This window comes from Pan paniscus, chromosome 3 (assembly GCF_029289425.2).
Source record: "Pan paniscus chromosome 3, NHGRI_mPanPan1-v2.0_pri, whole genome shotgun sequence".
Classification (NCBI taxonomy): Eukaryota; Metazoa; Chordata; class Mammalia; order Primates; family Hominidae; genus Pan; species Pan paniscus.
Genome location: NC_073252.2, coordinates 156,835,110 through 156,849,471, shown reverse-complemented (window position 1 = coordinate 156,849,471; position 14,362 = coordinate 156,835,110). Strand labels below are relative to the sequence as shown.

Sequence of the window (14,362 nt, the reverse complement as noted above, 5' to 3'; positions counted from 1 at the left end):
CATCCCAGGGATGAAGCCCACTTGATCATGTTGGTTAAGCTTTTTGATGTGCTGCTGGATTCAGTTTGCCAGTATTTTATTGAGGATTTTTGCATCAATGTTCATCAAGGATATTGGTCTAAAATTCTCTTTTTTGGTTGTGTCTCTGCCCCGCTTTGGTATCAGGATGATGCTGACCTCATAAAATGAGTTAGGGAGGATTCCCTCTTTTTCTATTGATTGGAATAGTTTCAGAAGGAATGGTACCAGTTCCTCCTTGTACCTCTGGTAGAATTCGGCTGTGAATCCATCTGGTCCTGGACTCTTTTTGGTTGGTAAGCTATTGATTATTGCCACAATTTCAGAGCCTGTTATTGGTCTATTCAGAGATTCAAATTCTTCCTGGTTTAGTCTTGGGAGGGTGTATGTGTCGAGGAATTTATCCATTTCTTCTAGATTTTCTAGTTTATTTGTGTAGAGGTGTTTGTAGTATTCTCTGATGGTAGTTTGTATTTCTGTGGGATCGGTGGTGATATCCCCTTTATCATTTTTTATTGCGTCTATTTGATTCTTCTCTCTTTTTTTATTTATTAGTCTTGCTAGCGGTCTATCACTTTTGTTGATCCTTTCAAAAAACCAGCTTCTGGATTCATTAATTTTTTGAAGGGTTTTTTGTGTCTCTATTTCTTTCAGTTCTGCTCTGATTTTAGTTATTTCTTGCCTTCTGCTAGCTTTTGAATGTGTTTGCTCTTGCTTTTCTAGTTCTTTTAATTGTTATGTTAGGATGTCAATTTTGGATCTTTCCTGCTTTCTCCTGTGGGCATTTAGTGCTATAAATTTCCCTCTACACACTGCTTTGAATGTGTCCCAGAGATTCTGGTATGTTGTGTCTTTATTCTCGTTGGTTTCAAAGAACATCTTTATTTATGCCTTCGTTTCATTATGTACCCAGTAGTCATTCAGGAGCAGGTTGTTCAGTTTCCATGTAGTTGAGCGGTTTTGACTGAGTTTCTTAATCCTGAGTTCTAGTTTGATTCCACTGTGGTCTGAGAGACAGTTTGTTATAATTTCTGTTCTTTTACATTTGCTGAGGAGAGCTTTACTCCCAAGTATGTGGTCAATTTTGGAATAGGTGAGGTGTGGTGCTGAAAAAAATGTATATTCTGTGGATTTGGGGTGGAGAGTTCTGTAGATGTCTATTAGGTCCGCTTGGTGCAGAGTTGAGTTCAATTCCTGGGTATCCTTGTTAACTTTCTGTCTCGTTGATCTGTCTAATGTTGACAGTGGGGTGTTAAAGTCTCCCATTATTATTGTGTGGGAGTCTAAGTCTCTTTGTAGGTCACTCAGGACTTGCTTTATGAATCTGGGTGCTTCTGTATTGGGTGCATATATATTTAGGATAGATAGCTCTTCTTGTTGAATTGATCCCTTTACCATTATGTAATGGCCTTCTTTGTCTCTTTTGATCTTTGTTGGTTTAAAGTCTGTTTTATCAGAGACTAGGATTGCAACCCCTGCCTTTTTTTGTTTTCCATTTGCTTGGTAGATCTTCCTCCATCCTTTTATTTTGAGCCTATATGTGTCTCTGCATGTGAGATGGGTTTCCTGAATACAGCACACTGATGGGTCTTGACTCTTTATCCAATTTGCCAGTCTGTGTCTTTTAATTGGAGCATTTAGTCCATTTACATTTAAAGTTAATATTGTTATGTGTGAATTTTATCCTGTCATTATGATGTTAGCTGGTTATTTTGCTCGTTAGTTGATGCAGTTTCTTCCTAGTCTCGATGGTCTTTACATTTTGGCATGATTTTGCAGTGGCTGGTACCAGTTGTTCATTTCCATGTTTAGTGCTTTCTTCAGGAGCTCTTTTAGGGCAGGCCTGGTGGTGACAAAATCTCTCAGCATTTGCTTGTCTGTAAAGGATTTTATTTCTCCTTCACTTATGAAGCTTAGTTTGGCTGGATATGAAATTCTGGGTTGAAAATTCTTTAAGAATATTGAATATTGGCCCCCAGTCTCTTTTGGCTTGGAGAGTTTCTGCCAAGAGATCCGCTGTTAGTCTGATGGGCTTCCCTTTGTGGGTAACCTGACCTTTCTCTCTGGCTGCCCTTAACATTTTTTCCTTCATTTCAACTTTGGTGAATCTGACAATTATGTGTCTTGGAGTTGCTCTTCTCGAGGAGTATCTCTGTGGCGTTCTCTGTATTTCCTGAATCTGAATGTTGGCCTGCCTTGCTAGATTGGGGAAGTTCTCCTGGATAATATCCTGCAGAGTGTTTTCCAACTTGGTTCCATTCTCCCCGTCATTTTCAGGTACACCAATCAGACATAGATTTGGTCTTTTCACATAGTCCCATATTTCTTGGAGGCTTTGTTCGTTTCCTTTTATTCTTTTCTCTCTAAACTTCCCTTCTCGCTTCATTTCATTCATTTCATCTTCCATCACGATACCCTTTCTTCCAGTTGATCGCATCGGCTCCTGAGGCTTCTGCATTCTTCACGTAGTTCTCGAGCCTTGGCTTTCAGCTCCATCAGCTCCTTTAAGGACTTCTCTGTATTGATTATTGTAGTTATACATTCATCTAAATTTTTTTCAAAGTTTTTAACTTCTTTGTCTTTGGTTTGAATTTCCTCCTGTAGCTCGGAGTAGTTTGATCGTCTGAAGCCTTCTTCTCTCAACTTGTCAAAGTCATTCTCCATCCAGCTTTGTTCTAGGGTGTCAATATGGATCTCTCCTGCTTTCTCCTGTGGACATTTACTCTATAAATTTCCCTCTAAACACTGCTTTACCTGTGTCCCAGAGATTCTGGGAAGTTGTGTCTTTGTTCTCATTGGTTTCAAAGAACTTGTTTATTTCTGCCTTCATTTCGTTATTTACCCAGTAGTCATTCAGGAGCAGGTTGTTCAGTTTCCAGGTAGTTGTGCGGTTTTGAGTGAGTTTCTTAATCCTGAGTTCTAAGTTGATTGCACTGTGGTCTGAGAGACTGTTTGTTATGATTTCTGTTCTTTTGCATTTGCTGAGGAGTGTTTTACTTCCAATTATGTGTTCAATTTTAGAAATAGTGCTATGTGGTGCTGAGAAGAATGTATATTCTATTGATTTGGGGTGGAGAGTTCTGTGGATGTCTATTAGGTCTGCTTCGTCCAGAGCTGAGTTCAAGTCCTGAATATCCTTGTTAATTTTCTGTCCTGTTGATCTGTCTAATATTAACGGTGGGGTGTTAGACTCTAACATAATAACAGTGGGAGACTTTACATCTCTTTGTAAGGTGTCTAAGAACTTGCTTTATGAATCTGGGTGCTCCTGTATTGAGTGCATATATATTTAAGATATTTAGCTCTTCTTATTGCATTGATCCCTTTACCATTTTGTAATGCTCTTCTTTGTCTTTTTTGATCTTTGTTGGTTTAAAGTCTGCTTTATCAGAGAGTAGGATTGCAACCCCTGCTTTTTTTTGCTTTCCACTTTGTAAATATTCCTCCATCCCTTTATTTTGAGCCTATGTGTGTCTTTGCACATGTGGTGGGTCTCCTGAATACAGCACACCGATGAGTCTTGACTCTTTATCCAGCTTTCCAGTCTTGTGTCTTTTAATTGGGGCATTTAACCCATTTACATTTAAGGTTAATATTGTTATGTGTGAATTTGATCCTGTCTCTATTATGCTAGCTCTTTTTTTTTTTTTTTTTTTTTTTTGCCCATTAGTTGATGCAGTTTCTTCATAGTGTTGATGGTCTTTACAATTTGGTATGTTTTTGCAGTGGCTGATACCAGTTGTTCCCCTCCATGTTTAGTGCTTCCTTCAGGAGCTCTTGTAAGGCAGGCCTGGTGGTGACAAAATCCCTCAGCATTTGCTTGTCTGCAAAGGATTTTATTTCTCCTTCACTTACGAAGCTTAGTTTGGCTAGGTATGAAATTCTGGGTTGAAAATTCTTTTCTTTAAGAATGTTGAATATTGGCCCCTATTCTCTTCTGGTTTGTAGGGTTTCTGCAGAGAGATCCACTGTTAGTCTGATGGGCATCCCTTTGTGGCCAACCCAACCTTTCTCTCTGGCTGCCCTTAACATTTTTTCCTTCATTTCAACTTTGGTGACTCTGATGATTATGTGTCTTGGGGTTGCTCTTCTCAAGGAGTATCTTTGTGGTGTTCTCTGTATTTCCTGAATTTGAATTTTGGCCTGTCTTGCTAGTTTGGGGAAGTTCGTTTGGGTAATATCCTGAAGAGTGTTTTCCAACTTGGTTCCATTCTCCCCGTCACTTTCAGGTACACCAAGCAAACATAGGTTTGGTCTTTTCACATAGTCTCATATTTCTTGGAGGCTTTGTTCCTTCCTTTTCATTCTTTTTTCTCTAATCTTGTCTTCATGCTTTATTTCATTCAGTTGATCTTCAATCTCTGATATCCTTTCTTCTGCTTTATCGATTTGGCTATTGATACTTGTGTATGCTTCACAGAGTTCTCATGCTATGTTTTTCAGCTCCATCAGGTCATCTATGTTCTTCTCTAAACTGGTTATTCTAGTTAGCAATTCCTCTAACCTTTTTTCAAGGTTCTTCCTTGCATTCTGTTAGAACATGCTCCTTTAGCTAGGAGGAGTTTGTTATTACTCACCCTTTGAGGCCCACTTTTGTCAGTTCATCAAACTCATTCTCTGTCCAGTTTTGTTCCCTCGCTGGCAAGGAGTTGTGATCCTTTGAAAGAGAAGAGGCATTCTGGTTTTTGGAATTTTCAGTCTTTTTGCGGTGGTTTCTCCTCATCTATGTGGATTTATTTACCTTTGTTCTTTGATGTTGGTGACCTTCAAATGGGGCTTCTGAGTGGATGTCCTTTTTGTTGATGTGTTGATGTTGATGCTATTTCTGTTTGTTAGTTTTTCTTGTAACAGTCAGGCCTCTCTGCTGCAGGTCTGCTAGTTTGTTGGAGGTCCACTCCAGACCCTGTTTGCCTGGATATCACCAGCGAAGGCTGCAGAACAGCAAAGATTGCTGCCTGTTCCTTCCTCTGTAAGCTTTGTCCCAGAGGGGCACCCGCCAGATGCCAGCCAGGGCTCTCCTCTACAAGGTGTCTGTCAACACCTGTTGGGAGGTATCTCCCAGTCAGGAGACATGGGGGTCAGGGACCCAGTTGAGGAGGCAGTTTGACCTTTAGCAGAGCTCAAATGCTGTGCTGGGAGATCCACTGCTCTCTTCAGAGCCAGCAGGCAGGGATGTTTAAGTCTGCTGAAGTTGCACCCGCAGCTGCCCCTTCCCCCATATGCTCTGTCCCAGGGAGAGGAGAATTTATCTATAACCCCCTGACTGGGGCTGCTGCCTTTTGTTCAGAGATGCCTTGCCCAGAGAAGAGGAATCTAGAGAGGCAGTCTGGCCACAGTGGCTTTGCTGAGCTGTGGAGGGTGCTGCTCAGTTCGAAATTCCCAGAGGCTTTGTTTACACTGTGAGGGGAAAACCACCTACTCAAGACTCAGCAATGGTGGATACCCCTCCCCACCAAACCAAGCTTGAGCTTCCCAGGTCGGTTTCAGACTGCTGTGCCGACAGCAAGAATTTCAAACCGGTGGATCTTAGCTTGCTGGGTTCTGTGGGGAGGGGATCCGCTGAGCTAGATCACTTGGTTCCCTGGCTTCAGCCCCCTTTCCAGAGGAGTGAACAGTTCTGTCTCACTGGCATTCCAGGTGCCACTGGGGTATGAAAAAAAAAAAAAACAAAAAAAAACAAAAACTCTTGCAACTAGCTCAGTGGCTTCCCAAACAGCCACCCAGTTTTGTGCTTGAAACCCAGGGCCCTGGTGGTGTAGGCACCTGAGGGAATCTCCTGATCTGTGGGTTGTGAAGACCTTGGGAAAATCATAGTATATGGGCCAGTGGTCACTGTTCCTCATGGCACAGTCCCACGTGGCTTCCCTTGGCTAGGGAAGGGAGTTCCCTGACCCATTGCCCTCTGTGGGATGCACCCACTATCTAACCAGTTCCAGTGAGATGAGCCGGGTACCTCAGTTGGAAATGCAGAAATCACCCACCTTCTGTGTTGATCTTGCTGGGAGCTTCAGACCAGAGCTGTTTCTACTCAGCCATCTTGCCAGCATTCCTCAGGAGTTTTTTTTTTTGTTTTTCATGCCCCAGTGGTGCCTGGAATGCCCATGAGAGAATGATTCACTCCCCTGGAGAGGGGGCTGAAGCCAGGGAGCCAAGTGGTCTGGCTCATCAGATCCCACCCCCATGGAGCCCAGCAAGCTAAGATCCACTGGCTTGAAATTCTCGCTGCCAGCACTGCAGTCTGAAACCAACCTGGGAGGCTCAAGCTTGGTGGCGGGGTAGGGGTGTCTGCCATTACTGAGGCGTGAGTAGGTGGTTTTCCCCTCACAGTGTGAACAAAGTCTCCAGAGCCCACCTCAGCTTGGCAAAGCCACTTTAGCCAGACTGCCTCTCTAGATTCCTCTTCTCTGGGCAGGGTGCCTCTAAAAGAAAGGCAGCACCCCCAGTCAGGGGCTTATAGATAAAACTCCTATCTCCCTGGGACAGAGTACCTGGGGGAAGGGGCGGCTGTGGGCACAGCTTCAGCAGACTTAAACATTCCTGCCTGTTGGCTCTGAAGAAAGCAATGGATCTCCCAGCACAGCACTCAGTACAGAGTGGCAAAATTGGATGTAGAGTCAAGACTCATCGGTGTGCTGTATTCAAGAGGCCCATCTCATGTGCAAAGACACACATAGGCTCAAAATAAAGGGATGGAGGAATATTTACAAAGTAAGTGGAAAGCAAAAAAAAAGCAGGGTTTGCAATCCTACTCTCTGATAAAACAGACTTTAAACCAACAAAGATCAAAAAAGACAAAGAAGGGCATTACAAAGTGGTAAAGGGATCAATGCAATAAAAAGAGCTAAATATCTTAAATATATATGCACTCAGTACAGGAGCACCCAGATTCATAAAGCAAGTTCTTAGACACCTTACAAAGAGATGTAAAGTCTTCCGCTATTATTGTGTTAGAGTCTAACACCCCACCGTTAATATTAGACAAATCAACAAGACAGAAAATTAACAAGGATATGCAGGACTTGAATTCAGCTCTGGATGAAGCAGACCTAATAGACATCTACAGAACTCTCCACCCCAAATCAATAGAATGTACATTCTTCTCAGCACCACATAGCACTATTTCTAAAATTGATCACATAATTGGAAGTAAAACACTCCTCAGCAAATACAAAAGATCAGAAATCATAACAAACAGTCTCTCAGACCACAGTGCAATCAACTTAGAACTCAGGATTAAGAAACTCACTCAAAACCGCACAACTACCTGGAAACTGAACAACCTGCTCCTGAATGACTACTGGGTAAATAATGAAATGAAGGCAGAAATAAATAAGTTCTTTGAAACCAATGAAAACAAAGACACAACTTCCCAGAATCTCTGGGACACAGGTAAAGCAGTGTTTAGAGGGAAATTTATAGCAGTAAATGCCCACAGGAGAAAATGAGAAAATTCTAAAACAACACCCTAACATCACAATTAAAAGAGCTAGAGAAACAAGAGCAAACAAATTCAAAAGCTAGCAGAAGACAAGAAATAACTAAGATCAGAGTAGAATTGAAGGAGATAGGCCGGGCGTGGTGGCTCACACCTGTAATCCCAGCACTGGGAGGCAGAGGTGGGCAGATCACGAGGTCAGGAGATCGAGACCATCCTGGCTAACACAGTGAAACCCCGTCTCTACTAAAAATCAAAAAATTAGCTGGGCGTGGTGGCGGGCACCTGTGGTCCCAGCTACTGCGGAGGCTGAGGCAGGAGAATGGCGTGAACCCGGGAGGCAGAGCTTGCAGTGAGCCGAGATTGTGCCACTGCTCTCCAGCCTGGCTGACAGAGAGAGACTCTGTCTCAAAGAGAAAAAAAAAAAAGAATTGAAGGAGATAGAGACACAAAAAACCCTTCAAAAAAATCAATGAATCCAGGAGCTGGTTTTTGGAAAATATCAACACAGTAGATAGACCTCTAGCCAGACTAATAAAGAAGAAAGGAGAGAATATTCAAATAGATGCAACAGAAAATGATAAAGGGGAGATCACCACTGATCCCACAGAAATACAAACTACTATCAGAGAATACTGTAAACACCTCTATGCAAATAAAGTAGAAAATCTAGAAGAAATGCATAAATTCCTGGATACATACCCCCTCCCAAACTAAACCAGGAAGAAGTTGAATCCCTGAACAGACCAATAACAAGTTCTGAAATTGAGGTAGTAATTAATAGCCTACCAACCAAAAGTCCAGGACCAGACAGATTCACAGCCGAATTCTACCAGGGGTGCAAAGTGGAGCTGGTACCATTCCTTCTGAAACTATTCCAAACAATAGAAAAAGAGGGACTCCTCCTTAACTCATTTTATGAGGCCAGCATCATTCTGATACCAAAACCTGGCAGAGACACAAGAAAAAAACAAAATTTCAGGCCAATATCCCTGATTAACATCAGTGCAAAAATCTTCAATAAAATATTGGCAAACTGAATCCAGCAGCACATTAAAAAGCTTATCTGGCCAGGTGCAGTGGCTCATGCCTGTAATCCCAGCACTTTGGGAGGCTGAGGCAGGTGGATCACGAGGTCAAGAGATTGAGACCATCGTGGCCAACATGGTGAAACCCTGTCTCTACTAAAAATAGAAAAATTAGCTGGGCGTGGTGGTGTGTGCCTGTAGTCCCAGCTACTCGAGAAGCTGAGATGGGAGAATTGCTTGAACCTGGGAAATGGAGGTTACATTGAGCTGAGATGCCACTGCACTCCAGCCTGGTGACAGAGTGAGACTCTGTCTCAAAAAAAAAAAAAAAAAAATGCTTATCCATCCTGATCCAGTTGGCTTCATCCCTGGAATGCAAGGGTGATTCAACATATGCAAATCAATAAACGTAATCCATCACATAAACAGAACCAATGACAAAAACAACATGATTATCTCAATAGATGCAGAAAAGGCCTTCCATAAAATTCAACCCCCCTTCATGTTAAAACCACTCAGTAGACTAGGTATTGATGAAACGTATTCAAAATAATAAGAGCTATTTATGAAAAACCCACAGCCAGTATCATAATGAATGGCCAAATGCTGGAAGGATTCCCTTTGAAAACCGGCACAAGACAAGGATGCCCTCTCTCACCACTCCTGTTCAACATAGTATTGGAAGTTCTGGCCAGGTCAATCAGGCAAGAGAAAGAAATAAATGTATTCAAATAGGAAGAGAGGAAGCCAAATTATCTCTCTTTGCAGATGACATGATTAGATAATTAGAAAACCCCATTGTCTCAGCCCAAAATCTCCTTAAGCTGATAAGCAACTTTGGCAAAGTCTCAGGATATAAAATCAGTGTGCAAAAATCACAAGAATTTCTATAAACCAATAATAGAGAGCCAAATCATGAGTGAACTCCCAGTCACAATTGCTACAAAGAGAATAAAATACATAGGAATACAGCTTACAAGAGCTGTGAAGGACCTCCTCAAGGAGAACTACAAACCACTGTTCGAGGAAATAAGAGAGGACACAAGCAAATGGAAAAACATTCCATGCTCATGGATAGGAAGAATCAATATCATGAAAATGGCCGTACTGCCCAAAGTAATTTATACATTCAATACTATCCCCATCAAGCTGCCATTGACTTTCTTAACAGAATTAGAAAAAAACTACTTTAAATTTCATTTGGAACCAAAACAGAGCCCACATAGCCAAGATCATCCTAAGCAAAAAGAACAAACCTGGAGACATTACACTACCTGACTTCAAACTATAGTACAAGGCTACATAACCAAAATAGTATGGTACTGGTATCAAAATAGATATGTAGACCAATGGAACAGAACAGAGGCCTCAGAAATAACACCACACATCTACAACCATCTGATCTTTGACAGACCTGACAAAAACAAGCAATGGGGAAAGGATTCCCTATTTAATAAATGGTGTTAGGAAAACTGGCTAGCCATATGCAGAAAACTGAAACTGGACCCCTTCCTTACACCTTTTACAAAAATTAACTCAAGATGGATTAAAGACTTAAATGTAAGACCTAAAACCATAAAAACCCTAGAAGAAAACCTAGGCAATACCATTCAGGACATAGGCATGGGCAAATATTTCATGACTAAAACACCAAAAGCAATGGTAACAAAAGCCACAATTCACAAATGGGCTCTAATTAAACTAAACAGTTTCTGTACGGCAAAAAAACTATCATCAGAGTGAACAGGCAACCTACAGAATGGGAGAACATTTTTGCAATCTATCCATCTGAAAGGGCTAATATCAAGATGCTGCAAGGAACTTAAAGTCACAAGAAAAAAACAACCCCATCAAAAAGTGGGCGAAGGATATGAGCAGATACCTTTCAAAAGAAGACATATATGTGACCAACAAACATATGAATAAAAGCTCATCATCACTGGTCATTAGAGAAATACAAATCAAAACCACAGTAAGATACCATATCACACCAGTTAGAATGGCGATTATTAAAAAGTCAGTAAACTACAGATGCTGGAGAGGATGCTGAGAAATAGGAATGCTTTTATACTGTTGATGGGAGTGTAAATTAGCTCAAGTATTGTGGAAGACAGTGTGGCGATTCCTCAAGGATCTAGAACTGGAAATACCATTTGACCCAGCAATTCCATTACTGGGTATATACCCAAAGAATTATAAATCATTCTTCTATAAAGACACATGCACACGTATGTTTTTTGCAGCACTATTCACAGTAGCAAAGACTTGGAACCAACCCAAATGCCCATCAATGTTTTACTGGATAAACAAATTGTGGCACATATATACCATGCAATAACTATGCAGCCATAAAAAAGAATGAGTTCATATCCTTTGGAGGGACATGAATGAAGCTGGAAACAGTCATTCTCAGCAAAGTAACTCAGGAACAGAAAGCCAAACACTGCATGTCCTCCCTCATAAGTGGGAGTTAAACAATGAGAACATATGGGCACAGGGAGGGGAATATTACACAAGGGGGCCTGTTGCGGGTGGGGGGCAAGGGGATGGATAGCATTGGGAGAAATACCTAATGTAGATGACGGGTTGATGGGTGCAGCAAACCACCATGGCACATGTATACCTATGTAACAAACCTGCACGTTCTGCACATGTATCCCAGAACTTAAAGTATCATAATAAAAAATTCATTTAAGTGATCTTTACCCAGACCTTCTCTTGTTTCTGCTTTTTTCACCTATTTCTATAATTCATTGATTTTTTTTTGTTCATTGTTTTACTTTTAAAATACAAATACTTCTGCCTTTGGTAATCTGTTATAAGCTACCCTCATCTAACAATTTTCTCCATTTTTCAATTTTTGCTAATACATTTTCGGAGTATTCTAATACACATTTCAGATTTTTATCTACCTAGATAAAACACCTCAATATCTGAAGGCCTATATCCTGCAAATGTAGCATGTGATAAATTTTAGTATATATCATGTCTTTTTTTTTTTTTTTTTTTTTGAGGTGGCCTTGCTCTATTGCCCAAGCTGGAGTGCAGTGGCACAGTCATAGCTCACTGCAGCCTCCACCTCCTGGGCTTAAGCAATCCTCTTACCTCCATCTCCCAAATAGCTGGGACCACAGGTGTGTGCAACCATGCCTGGCTAATTTTTATTTTTTGTAGAGACAGGGTCTCAGAAGTTATCCAGGCTGGTCTCAGATTCCTGAGTTCAAGCGATGCACCCACCTTGGCCTCCCATAGTGCTGGGATTACAGGCATAAACCACCACATCCAGCCCATGTCTGTATTAAGTTGATTATATACAAAGCAGTTTAATGGGTCAGTTAAGAGCCCAACCTTCACATCAGCCTATCCGGGTACAAAGAGCTTGTTAGCTATAATTCTGGACAAGTAACCAATCTTTCATTTTCCCCATACATAAACTGGGGAAAAAAATTCTACCCATCTCATTTGGTTATTAATAAGCATTAATTAACAGATAAGCATTAATAAGAATTATTAATTATAAATAAGTAATAAGAATTAACATGTCTAAAAGGCTTATAATAGAACCTAGAACATAGTAAGTGCCATATAATTATTGGCTATTAGTATTTCAACGGTTAAAATAACAAAAGTATCTTAGAATAAAGTGTGGAGAAGTTTTAAGTACTTTTTGTCTTTTAAAGGTCCAGACTACATAAAGGATTATTTACCCAAAATTCATCAGCACACCTCCTATGTAGGAGAACAGCATCTGGCGTTAGAAAAAACTGGAGATCTCAGATATTTATGGAGGCCTGCCTCAAATAGAAGCTTGCCAGCAAAATATAAACATGAGTACGTTGGTGAAATTGGCTGGGGAGTACCACAGTATAATTTTATCAACAAATCAAGACTGGAGAGTGGCTTTCATATCAAGGTATTGCTCTTAAATTTATGCTTTTCATAGTATACTGTTTTCTAACTTGAATTCTTTATGAATTTGCTTCCAAAGGAAATGTCGGATGCTTGATTTCTCATTGAGACATAATGAGGTTTGAGTTTTGCAGAAAGACACATGTGTGAATAAATGCATGTGCTCCACTCCTGGAGCCCTTTAATACACCAAGGGAAGGGTATGAGGAAAACAAAGCCATGGATAATCCAAAAGCATTTGTGTTTGTCTTTGGAATGTATTCTGATTCACATTCAGGCTGAGGCACTTGCACACACTCTTCCCCCATCCTAGCACTGCTTCATGCGTAGACGATGGAAAGAAAGAAGCCTGTGCTGGGCATCCCATAATCCACAAACCTAACACGTGCGTCTCAGATCTTTAAGATTCACTGTACTGATAATGCCTTCGTATCAAGTATTAATAATTCAGGGTATGTTGTCAGAGGGTTTTAGAAACCTTGTCTTATTTCCTGTTGGTGATGTAGACATAGGCATGAGATCCTGGTGTCTCCCCTGAAACAGAAGAGTGCACAAGGGATTTTAGAAGTAAAATCTGAGAATTTGGATATTTTTTTCCAGGCAGGCCTGTGCATTGTCTGAAAATTGAATGTATCAATCATGCAATAACTGAATTTCCTCAAATTCTTTTCATCTGGTAAAGGTTAACAAAAGGAAAAACCATTTTTTATTTATTTATTTAGAGACAGGGTCTCACTCTGCCGCCCAGGCTGGAGTGCAGTGGCACGATCTTGACTCGCTGTAACCTCGGCCTCCTGGGTTCAAGCGATTCTCCTGCCTCAGCCTCCCAAGTAGCTGGGACTACAGGCACATGCCATCAGGCCCGGCTAATTTTTGTATTTTTAGTAGAGATGGGGTTTCGCCATGTTGGCCAGGCTGGTCTTGAACTCCTGACCTCAGGTAATCCACCTGCGTCGGCCGCCCAAAGTGCTGGGGTTATAGGCGTGAGCCACCACACCCGGCCAGAAAAACCTTTTTCTGGCCCAAACTATGGCAGTCCAGGAGGGTGGATGGGAGCACAGTCTTTGAGGTTACACTCTGATTTAGGTCTAGCTCTGTGACCTTGGGCAAATCAGTTCACCTCTCTGCATCTTTGTTTGCGCCTCTTCTACATGGCAGTATTCAGAGGCCCACTTCACAGGATCATCTAAATTTCTATCCTAGTTCTGCCACCTACTAGCTGTGTATGGCCTTGGTTAAGTTCATTTGCCTCTGTGCGTCAGTGTCTTCATTATGAAATCTTAGTTCTAGGATATTTTTTCTAGGCAGGCCTTTGTATTGTCTTTGCTCAGGTAATGGGCTGTTGTAAACAGTGCATAAGTTAATATTAGTAAAGCACTAGAAGCAGTAACTAGCATGTATCAAGCCCTATATGCGTTTCATATTGTTATGTTGTGAGGACTATATATGAGAACCCAAGGAATGCACTGAGCGCGATCCTGGCACCAGGCTGACATCCAGATTTTAGCTATTAGTACTGTTGTGGTTGTATTTCATGTAATTCATTAAATTTAATATGATATTATATTTAATGTATTGTAATATGTTTAAATGCCAGGGCCAAGAAAAGGTACTGATGATAAGCAATGTCTCTTACAGCATATTCCAAAGAAGACCAGTTTCTGAGTGACAAGCTAAGTATAATGAATGCTTAGGTTCTTAAACTGTGTCCTATTCCACTTAGGCAATAAAAATGAAAATCCAAGATTTGATTAAATATCAAACTAGCCACCAGCAAGAAAAGTCCAGCCCCAAAGCAAGGCAGCTGGGTTGAATAAAGTCCAGAACTTTTGTTGTCTTGGTGTTTCTCCTTGGGTGATGATGCCCTGCTCTCGGACACAGCCCTCAATCTGTCAGACCATCTTGAGTGTGTATAGCCTCTCTCCCTCTTTATCTTTAACTTAACCTGTTTTTCTGCTCAAATGAAGTGCAA

The 14,362-nt window shown here is 41.1% G+C and overlaps 1 protein-coding gene across 1 annotated transcript in view; it reads left to right on the top strand.

Annotated features, from left to right (window-relative positions):
* Nucleotides 1-14,362, top strand: part of SPMIP2 (sperm microtubule inner protein 2) — a 147,206-nt gene that overhangs the window by 53,139 nt on the left and 79,705 nt on the right. Inside the window, exon 2 of the mRNA XM_003822535.5 lies at nucleotides 12,162-12,394. Within this exon, the coding sequence (XP_003822583.1) occupies nucleotides 12,162-12,394 (233 nt within the window). The remainder of the gene's footprint in view (nucleotides 1-12,161; nucleotides 12,395-14,362) is intronic.